Source organism: Carlito syrichta, unplaced genomic scaffold (assembly GCF_000164805.1).
Source record: "Carlito syrichta isolate Samal-C Ts95f unplaced genomic scaffold, Tarsius_syrichta-2.0.1 Scaffold309899, whole genome shotgun sequence".
Lineage (NCBI taxonomy): Eukaryota > Metazoa > Chordata > Mammalia > Primates > Tarsiidae > Carlito > Carlito syrichta.
The window spans coordinates 88,441-110,871 of record NW_007253995.1 but is presented as its reverse complement, the minus strand read 5'-3'; the positions used below and the strand labels follow the sequence as shown (position 1 = coordinate 110,871).

The window sequence follows — 22,431 nt, the reverse complement described above, 5'->3', positions numbered from 1 at the left end:
ACGCCGAGCGGGTGGGCGCCGGTGCGCCGGTGTACTTGGCGGCGGTGCTCGAGTACCTCACCGCCGAGATCCTGGAGCTGGCGGGCAATGCAGCCCGCGACAACAAGAAGACGCGGATCATCCCCCGCCACCTGCAGCTGGCCATCCGCAACGATGAAGAGCTCAACAAGCTGCTGGGCGGCGTGACGATCGCCCAGGGAGGCGTCCTGCCCAACATCCAGGCCGTGCTGCTGCCCAAGAAGACCAGCGCCACCGTGGGGCCGAAGGCCCCCTCTGGCGGCAAGAAGGCCACCCAGGCCTCCCAGGAGTATTGAGGAGCGTTCGCTCTCCGGCCGGCCGCCCCGGCCCCCCCATGCCACCACAAAGGCCCTTTTAAGGGCCACCGCCGCCCTCACGGAAAGAGCTGAGCCACACGGGGCTGCGGGGCCGGCAGGCCGCGGCTCTCTCCTTCCCTCGCGCGTCCCCGCAACCGCTCGGCCTCCCGTCCCCGGCCTACCGCTCCCGCACGGCCATCCGCGTCGGCCTCCGGCTGGGGCCGCGGCGCTCGCGGGCTTCGCTCCCTGACCTTTACCCGAACGATCGCAGGCCGGTCGCCCTCACGGCGCGGGGGCCGTCCGGACGCGGCTCCGGCCCCCCTCCCGGGGGGGGGGGCTTCCTGACGCGGAGGGCCCCGAGACTGCTGGGGGTGGCTGGCGGCGCAGCACCAGCCCTTCTCGGTGCTCGTGACTCAGCCGCTCCATCCTCAGAATCGCTGATGGACTGCGGGGAGGCCTCAGCACCCGCTGGAGGACTTGGTTTTCCGCTCTGACGTAGGGCTGAGACGGGTGGCCGAGGCCAAGAGGCCGGTGGCCCTGAAGGTGAGTCCCTCAGCTGCAGCCAGGCCGTCTGTTCCTTCTTCAGCTTGGTCCTTAGCCCAGGACTTGAAACATGTGACTTGATTTCCAGGCTTTGGTGGGGAGAATTGGCGCCCTCTTTTGCTGCCAAGTCCCAGGCCTTTCCTACCAGATCTCCCTCCACCTTCGCTCATAGGCCTGTGTGGTGTGGCCAGGACAACACTGGCAATGTGAACGCCTCTCTTCCCAAGATGACTGCCTCCTGGGAAGACCTTTGGAAAGGGCAGAGGTCTGCAGTTTGACTTCAGGGCTGGCAGCGTGGACAGCAGTTGTGTTGTGGCTGAAAGAAGTTGGCAGCCAGGCCTGTCGGGCCTACCCGCTCTGCCCCATTTCCCTTCCAGCAATTCATCCAGCAATCCAAGCACCTAGATACCAGCACAAGTCAGTTAATCCCTGTCTGGACTGAGCCGCTGTTGGATTCTGAACTGGAATTTTGCAGCTAACCCATCCAAGACTAGAACCTTAGGTACTGGGGAGTTTTAGATGGACTAATTTTATTAAAAGATTTTTTAAAAATGAAGTGTCTTTTCATTTTGCAAGAGTTGTCGGACTGATGACATTGTATACTTTTCCTTAGATAGCGGAGGTGGGAGGGACTATATAATACTACAGGAACACCCCCCCCCAAGGAAAAAAAACAGGAATTATCTTTTAGAGGCTCCTTGGAGTACAGGCTTTCCCGCTAGGTAGTGGTCTAGAAACCCATCAGTGTACCAGCTAGCCATTGTTCTGAGAGGCTGCATTTGAGTTCAGTTTTTTTGGAGACTCGATGTGTTTGTCCGTTTCATGATGGTGATTTACAAGCATACCTACCCATACCATTGACCAAATATGGCGTGATCCCCGTGCCCTACTACCCTCCCTCTTCACCCAGTTTCACCCCGAGTGACTTTTTTTGTTTCCTTGGATGAAAAAAGTCCTCAAAGGGAAATGTGCTGATGTGGAAGAGGTGACACAAAAACATGGCCGAAGCACTAAAAGGCATCAAAATTGACGATTTCAAAAACTAGAACAGTAGAAAAAGCATCTCTATAGGTGTATTGCATCCAACGGAGAAGTACTTTGAAGGTGACAAGTTTGAACATGTAAGAATAAATACACAATTTTTTATAAATAAATCTTGGTGTTTTTTTTTTGCCACCCCCGCCGTATAAGTAGGCTCTACTGTTACCTGGAGAAGGGATAGCCATAGGACTCTAAGGTTATGGCTCTTTCTTGGTCTCCCCTGGAGATAATTTGAAACGATTGAGGCAAAAACAGGATGTTCCAGAACTTTAGACAGAAGTCCCAACCTTAGAAGCAAGGGTTAAAGGGTTTTGTGTCCATTTATTTCCCCCAACCCCACCAAAAAAAAAAAAAGGCACCTTCAGAGTCGGTTTATTATTAGTTGGTTACATTCAAAGGCTGTGGCTTTGACTTTCTCTAAAAAGCTGAAGCCCCCACCTATCGAGGCAGTCACCAAGGCTCCAAGGTGAGGCAAGTCCCTGGAAATCTCAGCCCCTGCAGTTCAATCTCCTGGGGTAATCAATTCCCAGTTAGCAGTAAGGAATGGAGCACTGAGGGCCAGGAAGTCGGCACTGGACAGTGGCAACTCAGGCACCTGTGCCCCACAGAGCAGTTAGCAGGCATCATTAAGCTGCCGTGCGATGTCCAGGATGTTCTTGGCTCCTTTGTTAAGCAACAAGTTGGCCAGGCTGATACCCAGGTTCTCAGCAGCCAACTGGGCTCCTCGTGGAATGTTCCGGGCAGTAATGCCTACTAGCTGTGGATCATCCTCAGGGCCATCTTCATGCTGTGTGAGGGAAGGAGGTGGGATTTGGTGGGATTTGGTGAGATTGAAGATTACATGCACTCCTGTTTATGGTTCCCTCTCTCCTCCCCCAGTTTTGGTACCTGGGCAGAGACATGGATGGTAGCCTGCATGGTCTCTTGCATGCTATCTGAGCCATCCAGACTCCAGACTCCTCCAGTTAGGTATAGCTGGGAAAGAAAGTAGTTGCCTCAGCATACTCTGAGAGGGGACTGCTTAGAAACCTGGGACGCACAGGGGGAAATGCCATAGTCCTTCCTACCCTGCCCTCCTACCCGTTTTTCCTTGCTTACTTGTCCATCCTTCATAGATGTATGCACTGCTACTGGCACACTGCAGCCTCCTTCCTGCAATGAGAAGTTCCTGTAAGCTCCAAGGGCCCTGAACACCATCCTGTGACCACAGCCCTCAGAGATACACATATCCCTGATGACAACACTGGAAAGGCACCTGTGGGCCCAGACCTGGGTCCTTTCTATATACAACATCCAATGAGAATGAGTTATCACTACATACAGAACATTCATTTAAGAAATCTCCCCACTACCATTCCTACTTCCCCGAGTCCCCAGCCTTCCACAGCTGGAGCACAGGCCCTACCAGATGCCTCAGGAAGGCCCTTTCAGCGATGCAGCGAAGCAGAGTCTCAGGATCGTGCAACACACCCACCAGATCCAAAATATCCTGGTCCTTGGCTCGGACTTCCACGCCCAGGGCCCCCTGATGGAAAAAAGCAATGTCAGGCCTGATCTTTCCCCAACCAGTAGTCCTGAGGATGGAACCGCCCCTCCTCCACCAGCTCCCCAGGGCCTTTTGGACCAGTAGCATCTCAAGGCTGCCCCTCCCTGAGAATGTTGTTCTAGGGGAAGCAGATGCAGAAGGTTGTGAGACCAGATTCTTGGTTGAGAACAAAAGGAAGAGGTACAGCAACCTATGGCTTCCCTGGACAAGTATACCTGGCCCACAGCATACATGCATTCCTCAGGGCGCAGGATCTGTGGAGGCAGAACAGGCAGTCAGAGGGGGCGGAGATGGGGATGCCTGCCTAATAGCACCTGGGGCTTCCCTGTCATCTAGAAAGCCTGGGTAGGCGCAAGTGGGAATGTGGCCTGAGTCCCAATTTCCCCAGTCTGTGATTTAGAGGTAGGGGGTGGGGTGGGGTGGGGGGTCAAGAAGAGAATACAGATGCTTTTGACTTACAATGGGGGTCACATCCCAATAAACCCATTGTAAGCTAAAACCATTTTAAGCTGAAGACGTATCTAATACACTTAGTCTACTGAACATCACAGCTTAGCCTAGCCACCTTAAGTGTGCTCAAAACACTTACACTGGCCTGGAGTTGGGCAAAAAACATCTAACACGAAGCCTATTTTATAATAAAGTGTTGACTATCTCATGTAATCGACTGACTACTATACTGAAAGTAAAAAACAGAATGGCGGTATGGATACTTGAAGTATGGTTTCTACTGATTTCAGATCACTTTTGCACCATTATAAAGTTAAAAAAAATCAATAAACGGAGCCACCCCAAACCAGGGGCCAACTGTACTGGCAGGAAGGAGATGTAGGTTAATCGGGGAGGGGATAGAGGGAGCCCCTACCTGCCCTACTCGGTTCTGCCAGCCCATGCGCTGCAGGCCAGCTGTAGCCAGGATGATGGCACTGAACTCCTGCTGCTCATCCAGCTTCCGAAGCCGGGTGTTGAGATTTCCCCGCTGTGGAGAGATGCTAAGGACTACGAGTGTTGGGCAATCTGGAGCCTCATGCTGTTCCCTCTGCCTGAATCTGTCTTTCCCTCTCTATCTGGCTGACTTCTACTCATCTGCCAGTTCTCAGCTTCATGATAACAGCTAACACTTACATCATACCTACTACATGCCAGACACTTCTAAAAGTGCTTTCCATATGTCAACTCATTCCATTTTCACTACAACCCTATGAGGGAGGTATTATCATTATCCCCATTTTACAAATGGGGAGGTTCAATGTCTTGCCCAAGGTTACAAGACCTCTGAGAAACCTCCCCTGACCTCCAAGTGTGTTTGGATATTCCAGTCAGAAGCTTCCCGAGGATTCCCTACCTTGCTCATTGAACACTCAACACATACTATTTTAAAGTTAGTTTTATGAAATGTACTACACGTTCATTATAAAAATCAAAACAATATAGTAGCATATAAATAAAAATTGAAGTACTCTTTCTCCTCCCCAGAAGTAATCACTGTTCATTATAACTCTGTATTATTAATGCCCATCACCCTGTCTCCCTAACTAAAATGTCAACTCTGTATAAGCAGGGACAATGTTTATCTTGCTCACCATTATCTGCAGTGCAAGGCACTTGCCTGGGGCTAAAAAAACATTACAGGATTGTGAATGGGTGGATGGATGGTAGATAGAAGAACACACAGGCCACTGACTAACCCCAGGAGCCACTTGCTCCGGAAGCCCCATCCACTCTCAGAACTCCCAGAGCCCTCTAGACCTTGTCTTCTTCCTTGGCTGCTGCCTTTCCCTCTTTTTTTTTTGAGTCAGAGTCTTACTGCCCCCCAGGCAGGAGTGCAGTGGAACACTCAGCCTTCCAAGTAGCTAGAATTACAGGTGTGTGCCACCACACCCAGATAATTTTTTGATTTATTGTAGAGATGAGGTCTCACCATGTTGCCCAGGCTGGTCTCGAACCCTAGGCTCAAGCAATCCTCTTGCCTCTGCCTCCCAAAGTGCTGGGATTATAGGCGTGAGTCACCGTGCTCTGCATACACCCTTCCCTCTTTTAAAAGGATACAATACTCCTGAATTCCAAATGTGGGAACTTTCTCTGCAGCTGGGCCACTCTCCGCAGGGAGCTGGTTCCCACCACACTGCCCAGAGAGAAGGTTAAAAATGGAATTTAACACGAGGCAGCCAGGCACTATTCTTTCCCTCCTCCTCCCATCCCTCCATCTTCTGGGCACATCCCACCAAGGAGCCTAGCCAGGCCCCACTCACCTTTTTTCTGGCAAGGTTTCTAGGGTCTTCCCAACAAATTTTGGGTGAAAGACGACAGCATCATAGGGATTCTCCCGCCTGGAGGAGGAGAGAAGAGCAGAGAATGAGGGAGAGATTTCAGTTCAGTCCCCACCATTCTCCCTCACTAGCCCACTAACTGGAATTTTGTTTTCTGCCATGCTCGACACTCCTCAGGACAAGGCAGAGGGTCAAGTCTCATGGAGAAAAGCAAAAGTTCACAGGATGCCTACCCCTCACCCAGACCCCCTTACTTGCAGATGGCTCCAATGGTGAAGTTAGGAGGAAGCACAGTGGGTAGGTCCTTCAAGGAGTGAACAACTATGTCCACCCTGGAGAGAAGAGAGGAGGAGGCTAGGAGAAAGGGTGTGAGCAGTCAGCCCCGACCCCTTCTCCACCCACCCTGCATCTACTTCAGTGGTAGAGCCTAGGGCAATTCAGGAAGCAGCCTTCTAGAGCCCTTGAGACCTGCTCTCCCCCAATCCTCCCTTCCACCCTCGATCCTCCAGCCACTCTTGCACCTGAGGCAGCCAGATGACTCAGAACCAAGACACGATCCTTTTCTGAAAACTTCAAAAAACCCACCTATGATCCCCTCTAGCATCTCCAGGGTTTAAGCCCAGCAGCCTAGCTGGCATCCAGGGTCCCAGCAAGAGATAGGGAAGGTGCCATTCTCTCTTGTCTTCACTTACTCATTATTCTCCAGGGCATATTCCAGCTCCTTGGTAAACAGGCTCTTCTCTCCAATCTGCTAGGCAAGAAAGAGCCTAAGTAAATCTCTTGGGGGAAGCAAAGATGAGGGGGGACAAGGATTGAGGGGAAGATGTTATTACCTTAGAGAGTGCAGTATCAAGAATCTTGTCCCCTGTAGTGGACATAGCAACTGAGGAGAGAGAAAATCAATCAGGTGCTCATTGTTCAGCATTTACTCAGCCCTTACTGAGCCTAGCACTGTGTTAAGATTCATGGTGGGGACAGAGGCACATAAGATCCAGTCCCTGCCTTCTGGGGAAGACCAGACACACTCATAACAAGACCCAAAGTAGAAGATGTCAAATGCCTGGCTAGCCCAAGCAGACAGAGCTGGAGATATTCAAAGAAAGAAAGAGTCATTGGAAATGAGAGCAGCCATAAGGGATTCTTGGGGGCAGTGGTTATAGGCAAAGCTAGAAATGCTGGGTTCTCCTCACTAAGGGTATTGGGCTTCCCATTAGCTTCCATTCTGTCCCAGAAAACTCACTGATTTCAAACTGCAGGCCAGGGTATAAGGCTTTCAGCATTGCCACCACACTGTCCGTCTGTATGCGAGCCAGCTGAGGGTAGAGATTGGGATTAGTCCTGCCCTTCCCTGGCCTCCACCCCGAGCTCAGACTCTCACAGGTGAGGGAGATGTCAAAGGAACAGAATTCCCACCTGGGAATGAGAGGGGCCTGGGAGTCATCTGTGCTCCAACAACATTTTCAGCCCACAGGTAAATGTAATCTGCCATTCCCCATGAAACTCAGCGGCCAGCCACCCATTCCTCCATGCTGGGAACTAACCCTCTGGGCCCCCCACCTTGTGCTACTGTGAGCACCAGAACTCTGCTAAACTTCCTCCATCCCAGTACCTGCACTCACCTGGCTCTTGCGGGTACCCACACGAATTATTCTCATCTTTGGACTGTTTTCTTCCTGCAGAAAAAGTCCCCAGGTCACAGTCCCTTCTGTTTCTTGAGTTCCTGAAGACCTTGTCCAAGAACCAGAATCACTGGTTTGGAAGACAGGAACCTCAGTCCCAGCCTGTGGCCACCTAAGCCTCAGAGTGGGAAAGTTCTCTAAGACTATTCCCTTTACCTTCGTCAGTATCTTCTGCCCTCCTCAGGACCCAGAGAAGCAGAGACCAGAGGAAAGCAAGAGTAAGACCTGCTATTGCTGCTGTTGCAGCAACCAGAACACTGAGCCCCAAGGCCTATCCTGGCCAGGGCAGTTCTCAGTGGGAGTGCAGCACACAGCCAGGTGGGTAAAGAGATAAAGCCCATCAGCCTGGCCACAGGGAGGGTGGGGACTGCAGCTGGCAGGGGAGTGCTGAGTCACTAGAGAGTAGGTTCACTATCTACAGCAGAGGAGGCACAAGAAAAAACTTCAGTGCCACCTAGATGCTGCACTGAGTCCCTTAATCTGGCTGGAAAGCATAACAGATCTGATGTACAGTACTGTTCAGTCTCCTGGCTGGGTGACCTTGGGCACATCATCCCATCAGGACCTGTTGGCTCTATAAAATGAAGAGGTTTGGACTCAAGTTTCTTCGGCCTCAGATGTTCTGTAAGACTATGAGGCTGGGTGTGACATGCAGCAGTGGGGCTAATTCAGGTGAAACTGAGTTTGAGGGTTATTTGGGACTGTTGGAGCCGCTGCCACCGATTTGATCATTTGCAATGTCAGGCTTTGAAAACGTAAACACTAGCTGGGCTTGGTGGCTCAGCCTGTAATCCTGCACTTTGGAAGACTGAGGTGAGTGGATTGCCTGAGCCCCGCGAGTTTGAGACCCGCCTGGGCAACTTGGCGAGACCTCATCTCTACAATAAATCAAAAAATTAGCCAGGAGTGGTAGCGCATGCCTGTAGTTCCAGCTACTTGGAAGGCTGAGGCAGAAGGATTGCTAGAGCCCAGCAGGTCGAGGCTGCGGTGGCCGGGAGTGGCCACTGCACTCCAGTCTGGGTGACAGAGTGAGACTCCAACTCAAAAAAAAAGAAAAGAAAACGTAAACACTGGTTTCTACCAGACAAGCTACAGCATCGATGACTAATCACAGCAGTCCTATGATTATGGGGGAAGTGGAAGATCCTATAGCAAACAGTACAATGGCTATGACTACTCGCAGCAAGGCCTATTTGTCCCTCCAGACATGATGCAGCCACAGCAGTCACACACTGGGCAGATTTTCCATCCAACTCAGGCATACACTCCAGCTTCACCTCAGCCATTCTATGGAAACAACTTTGAGGATGAGCCACCTTTATTAGAAGAGTTAGAAATCAGCCGGACTTGGTGGCTCAGCCTGTAATCCCGCGCCTTGGGAGGCTGAGGTGAGTGAATTGCCTGAGCCCGTGGGTTCGAGACCCGCCTGGGCAACTTGGCGAGACCTAATCTCTACAATAAATCAAAAATGAGCCAGGCATGGTAGCGTGCGCCTGTAGTTCCAGCTACTTGGAAGGCTGAGGCGGAAGGATCACCGGAGCCCAGCAGGTCGAGGCTGCGGTGGCCGGGAGCGGCCGCTGCACTCCAGTCTGGGCGACAGAGTGAGACTCCAACTCAAAAAAAACAAATAAACAAAAACAAAGAGTTAGGAATCAATTTTGACCATCTGGCAAAAGACACTAACAGTATTACATGTATTAAAAGTAGCAGATGGAAACAACACAAATGAAACCGATTTGGCAGGACCAATGGTTTTTTGCCTTGCCTTTACATTGTTACTAGCTGGCAAAATCCAGTTTTGCTATGTATATGGGATCAGTGCAATTGGATATCTAGAAGTATTTTGTTTATTAAGCTTAATGAGTATGACGGGTATTTAATTTGGTTGTGTGGCAAGTGTCCTTGGATATTGCCTTCTGCCCATGATTCTGCTCTCCAGGTTTGCAGTGATATTTTCTTTGCAAGGAGTGGTAGGAATCATTCTCACTGCTGGGATTATTGGATCATGTAGTTTCTCTGCTTCCAAGATATTTAGTTTTGCATTAGCCATGGAAGGACAGCAACTTTTAGTAGCATATCCTTGTGCTTTGTTATATGGTGTCTTCGCCCTGATTTCTGTCTTTTGAACTGAGTTCATCTGGAATGTGGACATTGGTGGGCCAATCACACAAAAAGGACCTTGAACTTGTAAATTGGACCAGCAAACTGCTGCAGCGCAATTCTCATTCGACTATTGGAGCAATGAAAGTAAACGTGTATTTTCTGTTCATTTTTTAATAGAATTTTTGAATACTATATTGGATTAACCTGTAGTGTGACTAGCTTTAAGTGTTTGTGTTTATACAAATAAGAAATGCTCTTTCCTTCCTGTTCTTGAAAAACAACTTTTTCCTTGCAGATTATAATGTTTTTAATATATTTGTATCAACTATGGGAAACCAACCACAAAGCTGAACATCTTTCTTAAAAACAACCCAAAGAGAAGACACAGATTTATTGCAGAAATATTTTTCAAAGGAATTAGGAAAGAAAAATTGTCCATATTCTCAAGTCAGGTACACTCAAAGCAAAAAAGTGATCCAAATATAGTTTCATGAGTTTGCACTTCAAAAATTTGCCATTCTTGCAAATTATCTCATGGAATTTTTGTTAAAATTAAGAGATAAAAAATTTCACAGTCTACCTTATTGTAGACATGAAATGTGAACACCTGTTTAGCTATTAGTGTTAACTAAACTTTAGTGACCTGGACTGGCTGCATTAATGCTCATAGTTGGGTCTTCATGGTTTCCCAAGAGAAAAAAATAAATCACTAACCTTTCTTGCAAAAAAGATTGAAAATTTTACAACTTCAGTATTGCAGTTGTCAATATAAAGCACATTTGAATGCTTATTAAAAATTTCCCGCTGGGCTTCGTGTCTCAGCCTGTAATCCCAGCGCTTTGGGAGGCTGAGGTGAGTGGACTGCCTGAGCCCGCGGGTTCGAGACCCACCTGGGCAACTTGGCAAGACCTAATTTCTACAATAAATAAAAAATTAGCTGGGTGTGGTAGCGCGCGCCTGTAGTTCCAGCTACTTGGAAGGATGAGGCAGAAGGATCGCCAGAGCCCAGCAGGTCAAAGCTGCAGTGGCCGGGAGCGGCCACTACACTCCAGTCTGGGTGACAGAGTGAGACTCCAAATTAAAAAAAAAAAAATTCCCAATTAATTTTAAAAACAAAAAGACCATGAGGCTGAGCTGTCTAATGTTCATTCCCCTAGAGTTCTGCCTCTGGTTTCACCAACAAGGAAATATTGGATGTCACAGCCCAAGTCAAGAATTCAAAGGGGCACACCTCTTCCTCCTACGTAGTTAGTTACCTTGGTCAAAGGTGTTTAGAACTGGGTTTTTCAGCCTAAGCCAGACGTTCCATTTCTTTCTACATCAGACAGCAGCTACTATAGATACTGTCAACTTTCTCTGCTCTGGGATTTTCATCCTATGGAGTTATTTGACAGTCAGACATCTGGAGCCTCTGTCACTAGAGGAGATGATAGCCTGCTGTTCTTAGACTCCAGTCTATTCTATGTGACCACTCCAATAAATCAACCATGGCCGGGCTCGGTGGCTCAGCCTGTAATCCCAGCACTTTGGGAAGCCGAGATGAGTGGATTGCCTTAGCCCGCGGGTTCGAGACCAGCCCAGGGAATTTGGCAAGACCTTGTCTCTACAATAAATAATTAGCCAGGCGTGGTAGTGCACGCCTGTAGTTCTGGCTACTTGGAAGGCTGAGGCAGAAGGATCACTGGAGCCCAACAGGTCGATGCTGGGGTGGCCGTGAGTGTGCCACTGCACTCCAGCCTGGGCAACAGAGTGAGACTCCAACTCAAAAAAACAAAATCAATCAATCAACCATGGAAGACCCTATGCAAATTAGGCTAGGCTTGAAATGTTAACTGTGTCCACTAAAATTCTGGGCCACAAGGAGCCCACAGAAAGGAATCAAAGATCCCAGAACTGCTAGGTACAAACAATATTCAGTTAATTGAATCTGTATGCATATTCAAGTCAAATCGTTCCATTAAAAATAAGTGAGGCCAGGAGCAGTGGCTCTTGCCTATAATCCCAGCACTTAGGGAGGCCGAGGTGAGAAAATTGCCTAAGTTCACGGGTTTGAGACCAGCCTGGGCAACTTGGTGAGACCTCGTCACTACAATAAATAAATAAATTAGCTGGACGTGATAGTGCACACCTGTAGTTCCAGGTACTTGGAAACTGAGGTGGAAGGAACACCTGAGCCCAGCAGGTGACGGCTGTAGTCGCCATGAGCGTGCCACTGCACTCCAGCCTGGGTGAGAGTAAGACTTCAACTCAAAAAATAAAAGAAAAAAAGATATATATATGTATTGGGCACTTCCATGTTAGAGCTACTGATTTTGCATATTGTTGTCTTCACAACATTCCTATCAGGTAAACCTCTGGGACTGTGTTACAGAAGCAAAGGCTGGCTTGGAGGGGTGAAGTGACTTTCCCAGGGTCACACAGAAATTAACGGGTAGAGAGCTGGAGCTGGAATTCAGATCTGCCTACTTTCTAGTCCAGTGGCCTGGAGCGATTGCAAGAGCAAAGAATCCCACACCTCACCAGCAGGCTGGACGCCGGGAGATAAGCAGCAGCTTTCTTATCGCATCTCTTTCTTATCTCAGGCAGGCTAGGAATAGGAAGGCCAAGGACCAGCTTCCCACCCACGAGAGTAATGAACGGTGTGTCTCAGCTGGGGACTTTGAGAGTAGGCTGTGGCTAGGGGACCACCATAACGGAAAAAGAGAGACGGCGCACTTCTAAGACGTTTGTGTGCAATTCGGAGACGTGGGGTATGCGCTCTTCTCTGTATCAGAAGCAGAACGTCTTCCCAAGGTAGCCAAATCTGCACCGGCCTCAGCCCCGTCTCGTGTGAAAGGATCCCATCTAAGTAGACAAACGAATGTGTACATTGCTGGATGTCCCCCGTGCACTTTGGGTTGCGCTGCCTGTCAGAAAATTGCTCCTATGTTGTCAGTTTTTTTCCCACAGCCTCACCTAATTTCATTTAATTTGGGCTTTTCCAGGCTGGGTGACTAAAGCTAGAACCATTTACCCCAGGCCTGGTGGGAATCCCAACCAGATGCCCGCAGGAATGGCGGTTCTCTTCTGAGACCATCCTTCCGCTCTTAACCCTGCTCCCACCGCTCACTGACATCCCCTAGCCTTCCTAAGGGCAACCTAGCTACTGGCCCTTTAAAAAACTCTTCGGACCAAAAAAGAAAAAGACGAACAGCCGTCCCGACCAATAGACGACGGAGGATGGCAACCTGGAGCCAATCACTGCACGGCTCGTTCAGAAGCCCAAGAGTGCCGGTCACCGGCCCAGCACTCACCGCCGTCGCTGCCGCGTCTCCGTTACCAGACATGGCTCCTCTCGGGAGGAAGGCCGAGGGTGCCGCTAAAGTCCCCGGGGCCCGGGGCAGCCGGGGACTCCGGCCAGCGGGTCCCGGGAGCACGTGGGGCCTAAGCCAGTCCTACAGTCTGACTCCGGCTCTGCGAAGGGTCCTGCGTCACTTCCCGCGCCCTCCCTCCAGGGGCGGTTCTCCCTCGGGGCGGGAATTAGAACGCTTGCGACAGAGCTGACCTGATCGTTCTGCCACCGCCCCGGCTGCACCGGACACGCGGGGGGCGGGGGGAGGGCTAGCTTCTCCTTCCTCCCAGAGACGTCCTGGTTTGAGACGCAGGCCCACCACCTCTTCCTAAGCCAGGAATACTGGTAGTCAGTGGCTCTTATGCTTCCCAGATCTCCCTGCAAAGTAAACTGTCTTTGCAGTACTTTCCTGCGGCCACCCACACCCAAAGGGACAATTAGGCCAAGTTAGCCACGCCCAAGAAGAAAAGGGGGACATATTAATCCTAAAATGCCAGTTTAGAAATAAGTCCTTGAGCAAGTTACCATGGCCCCTGGGCTCAGTTAACCACCAAATTAAGAGGCTTCTATAGACTTCCTTATCCAGAATCCTGCAGCTTCCTCTCCCTAGCTGTGGAGCAAGTAATCAGTGTAGCTTCTGTGGCGCTTCCTTTGCGCCGTTCGAATTTAGCTTTGCTACAACCCCTAGGTTAGGCAACACTTGCTATTTTTTATTTTTGAGTGGGAGTCTCTCTGTTGCCCAGGCTGAAGTGCAGTGGCACACGCACTGCCACCACAGCCTCAACCTGCTGGACTCGCGATCCTTCCACCTCAGCCTTCCGAGTAGCTGGAACCACAAGTCCCGCACCACCACGCCTGGCTAATATTTTGATGTATGGTAGAGTTGAAGTCTCGCCAAGTTGCTCATGCTGGTCTCGAACCCCCGGATTCAGGCAGTACTCTCACCTCTGCCTCCCAAAGTGCTGGGATTACAGACATGAGCTACTGTGACCGGCTTGCATTTTTTTGTTTTTGTTTTTGTTTTTGAATTGGAGTCTCACTCTATCGCCCAGACTGGAGTGCAGTGGCCGCTCCCGCAGCCATCGCAGCCTCGACCTGCTGGGCTCCGGCGATCCTTCCGCCTCAGCCTTCCAAGTAGCTGGAATTACAGACATGCTCTACTATGCCCAGCTGATTTTTTTTTTTTTTAATTTATTGTAGAGATGAGGTCTTGCTGCCCAGGTGGGTCTCGAACCCGCGGGCTCAGGCAATCCACTCACCTCAGCCTCCCAAAGGCGCGGGATTACAGGCTGAGCCACCTAGCCTGGCTTGCATTTGTTTTTTAAATGAGGAAACTGGTTTAGAGAGATTAAAAGTCATGCCTAAAAACAAGTTAACTGAAGTGGAGCATCAGCTACATTGTTGGTGGGAAAAGGGCTTACTGGGAAAAGCGATTTTCCCATTAATATTGGTCATCATGAATTGAGCAGCCATGTGCTAACCCACTGTACAAAGAACTGGACATGCATTCACTCCTTAGGCTTTAACAATAGCTGTACAAGGTAAATGTTGTGATCCCTAATGTACAAATGAAGAAACAGGTTCAGAGAAGGTAAGAGCTACCCTAAGTCAAGCTGCACAACTAGGATTCAAACCTAGGTCTGCTGACCCCAGGTCTATTCATAGTAACTATAATATGGCCTTTTCTAAATACTATCTAATAAACAACGTTCAAGTTACTTTTTCAAATTGACATGAAAATTTTTTTTTTCCAGAGTCTCACTATCACCCAGGCCGGAGTGCAGAGTAGCACACTCACTTCCACCACAGCCTTAACCTGCTGGGCTCAGGTGATCCTTCCACCTCAAGTCTTCCAAGTGGCTGGAACCACAGGCATGCACCACCGTGCCTGGTTACTTTTTTTGATTTATTATGGAGACAAGGTCTCACCAAGTTGCCCAGGCTGGTCTTGAACCCCTGGGCTCAGGCAGTCCTATCACCTCTGCCTCCCAAACTGCTAGGATCAGGCATTGAGCTACCGCACCTGGTCTACATGAAATTAGGTGAGGCTGTGGAAAAAGCTAACATAGGAGCAATTTTCTGACAGGCAGCATAACCCAAACTGCACAGGGACACCCAGCAGTGTACACATTAGCTAACAACGTCAAAGAGGTGAAAATGTTCCAATAAAATACCATTTGTCCTGTTTATCATAAGCTATCCATTATGAAGATAGGCCAAACCCAAGGCTCACTACTAAAATCTGCCTCCTGCTTGAATATTTCACCCAAATAAGAGCCACAGACACCAGTAAGACTGAAGAGCAAAAGCTGTGTTGGGTGTTTCAGTCCAGGCTGCTCTTAGACCTCAGTCATCAGGTTTTGTTTTTTTGTTTTTTTTTTTGAGTTGGAGTCTCACTCTGTCGCCCAGACTCCCAGCCACCGCAGCCTCGACCTGCTGGGCTCCAGCGATCCTTCTGCCTCAGCCTTCCGAGTAGCTGGAACTACAGGTATATACTACCACGCCTGGCCAGTTTTTTTTTTTTGTTTTTTTTTTTGAGTTGGAGTCTCACTCTGTCACCCAGACTGGAACTACAGGCACGTGCTACCACACCCGGTTAATTTTTGCTTTATTTTAGAGATCAGGTCTCGCCAAGTTGCCCAGGCGGATCTTGAACCCGCAGGCTCAGGCAACCCACTCACCTCAGCCTCCCAAAGGCGCGGGATTACAGGCTGAGCCACCAAGCCCAGCTTAGTTTTTGATTTATTGTAGAGATGAGGTCTCGCCAAGTTGCCCAGGCGGGTCTTGAACCCGTGGGCTCAGGCAATCCACTCGCCTCAGCCTCCCAAAGCGCGGGATTACAGGCTGAGCCACCGAGCCCGGCTGTCATCAGGTTTTTTGTAGAAGTTCGTCAGTAGATTGAACCATACTAGGTGCAACAGGCCTCACCCATTACCAGAATGAGGTTGAGTCAGCATGATCTCCAAGACATACTGTATGAGTAAGTGGAGCTCAGCTCTAGGAGAGCAGAGGAAAGAAAGTACATTTTTGAATCACCAGGAAGCTGGGCAGTGGCTTGCACCTGTAATCCCAGCACTTTGGGAGGTAGAGGTGAAAGGAGTGCCTAAGTCCACGGGTTTGAGACCAGCCTCAGCAACATGGCAAGACCTCGTTTCTACAATAAATTAAAAAATCAGCCAGGCTTGGTGGCGCATGCCTGTAGTTCCAGCTACTCAGGTGGAAGGATCGCCTGAGCCCAGCAGGTCAAGGCTGTGGTGGCCATGAGTGTGCCACTGCTCTTCAGCCGGGTGACAGAGTGAGATTCTGACTCAAAAAATAAAATAAAATAAAAATCACCAGGAAGTTCCCAGGAAAAAAATCCTTAAATCCACAAGTCATTATATTCTTTTATTTATAGACTCAGAGCAAGGACCCAAGCACAGCCTGGTGCTCTTGGATAGAGAATAAAGCAGCTATTGTCCACACTCAGAGGCTGCTGAGGTACCCTCCCCCACTCCTGGAATGACTTACACTGCCAGTCAAGAGGAGGGATGGCAGGCTGGCTAAAGAAGGCAGGGGGAAAAGTCCCCTTTAGTCCTGAAGGCTAGGACATCAGATGAGAATGGAAGCCTGGCATGTCTGCCTGCCTTCTGTGCCACAGCCTGCCCGGGTTCCCCTGCCTGCCCTGCTGTGCCTCCACTATCACCCACGCCTTCCGGCAAGCTGCTTAAGTGCCCCTCCTGGAGTGCATGAGCAGGTCCCGCTGCAGCCCCGCCTCCAGGCTGGGGGTCAGTCTGGCTGTGGGAGGGTCCGTCAGCAGAGTCAATTTGTTGAAAACACCTCGGCCAAAGTAGTCAGCAATCACAGAGAAGCTGTCGTTGGAGCACTTAAGCTGCAGAGGAAGAGGAGGGAAGAAGTAAAATGAGAACTGAAGGTGGAGAAAAGCAAACAAGTCCTGCAGTGCCCGTGACTCTGTGACACTGGTGGGAGTCCCCTGCCCCATCTAGCCCACTCATCCCCACCTGGTGCTGGAACTGATCATGGAGATCTCGTTTCTGTTCCTGGGCCCGGATCATATCCATGACCTTCCGGTTTTCAGGGAGGCAGGTGGGGCAGTCCGCATCACTTTCCGAGTAACTCTCAAAGCAGTGTTGGTGGAAGGAATGACCACATAGGAAGTGGACTGAGGGCAACTCCAAGGCACTGTTACAGATGCTGCACTTGGTCTTCTGGAAAATCTTCGGACTACGGGCAAAAAAGGCCAGAAATGGGAGGCAAAAAGTGAGGGCAAGGCCAACAGCCAAGTGGAGAAAGAAGGCAGCAGGAGTGGATGGGGAGAGGTCTCTGTTAAGGCCCCACAGGTCCTGCTTTGCTCTTCTTATCACCTAAGAGAGTCAAATGAGGACAACAGCTCTAGACCTAATGAATCTCAGCATGTTCCCAGCAAGTCCAACTGACCGAGGAGGATAATTCTTCTCTTTCAATTTTCACAACTGCCACTAAATTCTGTCAGGTCTGTACTCAGATGTGACCCTTTCAGTGAGGCCTTTCCTGGCCACCTTATCTAAACTTGTTAACACACTCCTTCCCCCAATCCCCTTCCTCAATTCATTTTCCTCTCAGAATTTACCGTTATCTAGCACACTATAAAAGTTTTCCTATTTAACATGTTTATTGTTTGTCTCTCCTTCTATAACACAGGCTCCATGAAGGCAGTCTGTAATGTTTGGAACAGTGCTTGGGACATAATAGGGGCTCAGTAAATATTTGTGGAATGAAGACATTCTTGTTCTCTAGAAAATATTTCACAATATTCAGGGCAGATAAGACTTAAGAAGTCAGGCACAGTGATACATGCCTATAGTCCCAGCTACTTGGGAGGTTGAGGTGGGAGGATCGCTTGAGTCCAGAAGTTCAAGGCTACAGTGAGTTATGATTGAGCCACTGCACTCCAGCCTGGGTGACAGAGCAAGACCCTGCCTTTAAAAATAAAAAGACTTAAGAGTCAGGATTAATGTCTACTGTAAATAATTCTAATTTGTCCACTTTCTGCATTTTCTAAAGCCAAGTTTTTACTTGAGAATGGCTTCCAACCACAACATAGATATGCTTAGATAAGGTAACACAGTCATATGAAGAAAGAATAGTAACTGCTCCAAGATAATAGCTTCCAGCTGGGCACAGTGGCTCAGGCCTGTAATCCCAGCACTTTGGCAGGTGGAGGCAAGAGGACTGCCTGAGCTTAGGTGTTCGAGATCAGCCTGAGCAACATGGTGAGACCTCATCTCTACATAAACCAAAAATTCAGCCAAGCATGGTGGTGCATGCCTGTGGTTCCAGCTCCTTGGAAGGCTGAGGGGAAGGGTCACCTGAGCCCAGCAAATCAAGGCTGCGGTGGACATGAGCAGCATGCCACCGCACTCCAGCCTGAGTGACAGAGTGAGACTCCAACTCAAAAAAAAAAGATAATAGCTTTCAAAGCCCAATAAATAATGATCTATGTAATAAACCATTCTTTGGTATTCCTCCATTAAAACAGATTTTAAAGAATGAAAATGCTCAAACACTCCATACGATCCTTTGTCTACAAAAAGTATTTAATAACACCCTGTGAAGAGCAGGTTATCCCCTGGGCCTCTCCATATATCCAGACGCCAGGTACCTCGCCTTGAGCTCTTGAATCTCCTGGCGGATGCGGGTGGTCTCCTCTCGGTACCGCCGTACCCGCAGCTCGTCCTGTGCAATCTGCTGGCTCTGTTTCTGCAGTTTTTGGACCAGGTAGTCCCTGATGACCGACAAGGTAGCTGTGGAGTTGTGGGCCAGGGTCTGCACCACTGAGATTGGAGTCCGAAAGGAAACAAGACAGTGAACCAAAGGACAAAGTACCCTCTGGACAGAGTTCAAGAAGCCCGACTGTCAGCAGCTTGTCACCCACCCATCCTGTCCTTCCAAGTACCTAGAAGGGGCGGCATAAGGTTCTTGTTCTCAATGTGCTTGAGAACAGCTGCCACATACTCCTTGCAGTCCTCCTCTTTGCGGGCAAAATAGCTGAGGGCCTGCTCCCACAGGGAGGGGTCCTGTTCCCCATGACGCTCACACACAGCAATGACCTGCCGGTACTGTTCATGCTGCATGTGGTAGTGCATGATCTGCTGAAACCTGGGGCCAGGGCAGAGGCATACCTCAGTGTTATCCCTAAAAATTTACCTGGATCCTTCCCCTTTCCCTGAAATTCCCCAATCTCTTACAGCTTCCCCTGCTCATAGAGGTAAAGGACCCCATCCTGGAAGTCATGCATCTGGCACAGGACCAGGGCCTTGTCGAAGACATCACAGAAGCGGCCACTCTTCAGCAGGGAGATGGCCTCTGCATGAAGCTTCTCTTTGACCTAGGGAGGAAGGAGGGTCGAGCTGCTAGACATAAGGGAAAAGTCACAAGCGCTCTTGGGACCAGGCCAGTCAATTAACTCTTTCCCTCAGCCCAACTTCCTCTGAGAAATTTCCTCCATTTAGCCCCAGGAGTGAGGTGTTACTGGTCTAGGAATGTAGCAAAAGGCAGCCACAAAGATGGACGAATGGGTACAGCCAGAACTGTCCTCCAGCATCAGCTGCAGCACTGGCCAGGCCTCACCTGTAGATCCTTCTCATGGGCCCAGTTCTGCAGCCGCAGCTCAAGGAGCGTGTCATAGATGCCCTGGGGTGAGTCTGGCTGCACATCACTCATGTGCTCTAGAAAGGCTTTTAGCTCTCTTGGGTTGTTGGCAAAGATGGGGATGAACTCCTCAGAGTTGGCCTAGGATGGCAAGGGAGGAGAAAGCAGGCCAAGTGAAAGGGCTTGGTACCCGGGAGGCCCCTAATGATCCCTGTTGTCCAAAGCTGTTCTCCCCGAGGCCTCACCCTGCAGCCTGGAGCCTCCCTATCACCTCGGCCTTCAAGGCTAGGCCGATAGTCGGTACAAAGTCCCTTTAGCAGCTGGGTTGTCTGCTCTGGTATGTGGTGCATGAGGATCTTGCCATAGCGCTTCATGTTGCTCTCTGCCTGCTCAAAAGGCAGCTTGCCAATGTACCGAAGAGCTTCCTGATAATTCTGTGAAAAGGGAAAAGGCGGAGTAGTGCATACTCCTGCCTCAGCCACCAGAAAGCACTTTCAACATTCTGGGGACATCTACAGAAAGAACAAGACTCTGCCCGCGCCAAGAGTCTCACCTCTATTCAGGAGGCTGAGGCAGGAGGATCGCTTGAACCCAGAAGTTCAAGTCAAGACCCTGTCTCTTTAAAAAAAAAAAAAGAGCCTCACCTACCTTAATGTCCTCTAGTTGGATCTTCAAGTACCACTCGTGATGTGCATGGTTCTCAGCCAGATAGAGGGCGTGGGAGTAGTAGCCAGCCTGCCGGAGGACCTTGATGGCTGTCTCCACATCAAAGTGGACTTCACTCTCACTCTTTGTCTGTCAGGGAGACATTAGACAAAATAATTCCACAGAGGGGGCTGGAGAAGGGAGAGGAAATGGGCATCTGACGTTAAGACAGGTTCCTAAGATGATAATAAAGTACATGCTTTGAAAATATCACACTAGCCTTCCTCTCAGAGGAAGTAGTTTTGACTAACAACTAGAGGGACTCCTCTGGGGACAAAGGGCTTCCCCAATGCCATTTCTCTAAACTTAGGTATCATAGGAAGTTCTGATATCATAAAACAAGGGGGGAGTGACAGAGAGCCAGCAGGGACAGCTACTTCTCTGCCCCACTTATAGAGGATGTTGGTCCCCAGAGAAGGTTAGCCCTTTCATCTCCCTATGTCCTGCTGAAGAAGGGCAAACACTGGTGGAGCCACCTAATGCTCTGTGGGGCCCTCAGGAATCCCCCACCAACACCACCCAGCACCTTGATGAACTCCTCCAGCTTCGAGCTGTCCTTGAGCTTGGTATAGCAGTTTAAAAGCAGGGTGGTATGGTCAGCATTGGCCAGGGATTGTCGGTGTAGAGTCTGCAGGTAGGCGGTCAGGTTGTGGATGCGCTGAGCATCCAGAAACTTACGGATCACATAGGAAGGCTCCAACTTTCCAATGGTTCTAGGGAAACATATGCATTAGCTATCATTGAATCAATGTACTTCTCAAACTTATGTATAGGAATCACTTGCAGATCTTGTTAAAACGAAAATTGTTTCAGTAGGTCCGGGGTGGAGCCAGACATTCTTCATTTCTTTCTTTCGTTTTTTTGAGTTGAAGTCTCACTCTGTTGCCCAGGCTGCAGTACAGTGTCATGCTCATTGCCACCACAGCCTCGACCTGTTGGGCTCAGGCAATCCTTCCATCTCAGGCTTCCATCCCAGGTAGCTAGAACTATAGGTGTGTACCACCATGCCTGGCTAATTTTTCTTGATTTACTGTAGAGACAAGGTCTCACCAAGTTGCCCAGGCTAGTCTTGAAGCCCTGGGTTCAGGCAATTCTCTCACCTCTACCTCCCAAAGTGCTAAGAATACAGGCATGAACCACCGCACCCTGCACATTCTACATTTCTAACAAAGTTAGTGCTTCTGGACGGTGGACTACACTGAGTAGCAAGGCTCCAGAACACTGTTTCTTTTTTTTTTTGAGTTGGACTCTCACTCTGTTGCCCAGATTGGAGTGCAGTGGCCGCTCCCAGCCACCGCAGCCTCAACCTGCTGGGCTCTGGCGATCCTTCTGCCTCAGCCCTCCAAGTAGCTGGAACTACAGGCATGCGCTACCACACCCAGCTAATTTTTTATTTTTATTGTAGAGATGAGGTCTCGCCAAGTTGCCCAGGCAGGTCTCGAACCCGCGGGCTCAGGCAATTCACTCACCTCAGCCTCCCAAAGCGTGGGATTACAGGCTGAGCCACCGAGCCCAGCTAGAACACTGTTTCTTAAACTTGGCTGAAAGTAGGAATTCTAGAGAGGTTTGAAAGAGGATAGACAGATTTCTAAAACCCTTTGTCAGGGCAGAAAATTCAAAGAATTAGCACCAAGGGAAGGAAGTACAGAAGCAAAAGATGAATATCTTTTTTCCTTTAAAGAACCAGGTCAAAATGAATATAAACAAAAGCCAAATTAAAGTTTAAAATAAGAGATAAGCCGGGCTCGGGTGGCTCAGCCTGTAATCCCGCGCCTTTGGGAGGCTGAGGTGAGTGGATTGCCTGAGCCCACGGGTTCGAGACCCGCCTGGGCAGTGAAACCTCATCTCTACAATAAATAAATAAAAAAACCCAGATGAGCGTGGTAGCGCATGCCTGTAATTCCAGCTACCTGGAAGGCTGAGGCGGAGGGATCACTGGAGCCCAGCAGGTCGAGGCTGCGGTGGCCGGGAGCGGCCACTGCACTCCAGTCTGGGCAACAGAGTGAAACTCCAACTCAAAAAAAAAAAAAAGAGAGAGATAATTGGCCAGATGCAGAGGCTCACACCTATAAACCCAGCACTTTGGGAGGCCAAGGTGAGAGGATTACCTGAGTCCACAAGTTTGAGACTAGCCTAGGCAACTTGGCAAGACCTCAACTCTACAATAAATCAAAAAATTAAGCCGGGCTCGGTGGCTCAGCCTGTAATCCCACGCCTTTGGGAGGCTGAGGTGAGTGGATTGCCTGAGCCTGCGGGTTCGAGACCCGCC

At 49.7% G+C, this 22,431-nt stretch overlaps 3 protein-coding genes and 1 pseudogene across 6 annotated transcripts in view; 2 read left to right on the top strand and 2 right to left on the bottom strand.

Moving 5' to 3' along the window:
- LOC103270715 (histone H2AX) overlaps window positions 1-1,405 on the top strand; it is a 1,576-nt gene extending 171 nt beyond the window's left edge. The window contains exon 2 of one of the 2 annotated variants that reach the window (XM_008068250.2): window positions 1-1,405. In XM_008068250.2, coding sequence (XP_008066441.1) covers window positions 1-314 — 314 coding nt within the window. In that variant the 3' untranslated portion in view covers window positions 315-1,405. The other variant, XM_021717683.1, reaches the window with a different exon arrangement.
- An 849-nt stretch (window positions 1,406-2,254) lies between these two features.
- Window positions 2,255-12,974, bottom strand: HMBS (hydroxymethylbilane synthase). 3 transcript variants are annotated; one of them, XM_008068249.1, is made up of 14 exons: window positions 12,790-12,974; window positions 7,334-7,387; window positions 6,955-7,027; window positions 6,548-6,597; window positions 6,407-6,462; window positions 5,969-6,046; window positions 5,697-5,774; window positions 5,494-5,569; window positions 4,310-4,423; window positions 3,660-3,698; window positions 3,304-3,423; window positions 2,997-3,050; window positions 2,787-2,873; window positions 2,255-2,685 (listed from the first exon to the last, which is right to left on the bottom strand). In XM_008068249.1, the coding sequence occupies exons 1-14, from the start codon at window positions 12,820-12,822 to the stop codon at window positions 2,512-2,514; spliced, it is 1,086 nt and encodes a 361-aa protein (XP_008066440.1). In that variant the 5' UTR covers window positions 12,823-12,974; the 3' UTR covers window positions 2,255-2,511. The 3 variants fall into 3 exon arrangements, with proteins under 3 accessions (XP_008066440.1, XP_021573356.1, XP_021573357.1); XM_021717681.1 differs by lacking the exon at window positions 3,304-3,423 and having other exon boundaries at window positions 12,700-12,974; XM_021717682.1 differs by lacking the exon at window positions 3,304-3,423.
- Window positions 8,586-9,585, top strand: LOC110596558 (annotated as a pseudogene).
- Window positions 12,975-16,197: 3,223 nt separating the features above from the next.
- VPS11 (VPS11, CORVET/HOPS core subunit) overlaps window positions 16,198-22,431 on the bottom strand; it is a 12,678-nt gene continuing 6,444 nt past the window's right edge. The window contains exons 8-16 of the mRNA XM_008068248.2: window positions 20,689-20,875; window positions 20,106-20,252; window positions 19,703-19,891; window positions 19,437-19,598; window positions 19,055-19,194; window positions 18,763-18,965; window positions 18,469-18,640; window positions 16,829-17,051; window positions 16,198-16,698 (exon numbers count right to left, since the gene is read on the bottom strand). Coding sequence (XP_008066439.1) covers window positions 16,534-16,698; window positions 16,829-17,051; window positions 18,469-18,640; window positions 18,763-18,965; window positions 19,055-19,194; window positions 19,437-19,598; window positions 19,703-19,891; window positions 20,106-20,252; window positions 20,689-20,875 — 1,588 coding nt within the window. The 3' untranslated portion in view covers window positions 16,198-16,533. The remainder of the gene's footprint in view (window positions 16,699-16,828; window positions 17,052-18,468; window positions 18,641-18,762; window positions 18,966-19,054; window positions 19,195-19,436; window positions 19,599-19,702; window positions 19,892-20,105; window positions 20,253-20,688; window positions 20,876-22,431) is intronic.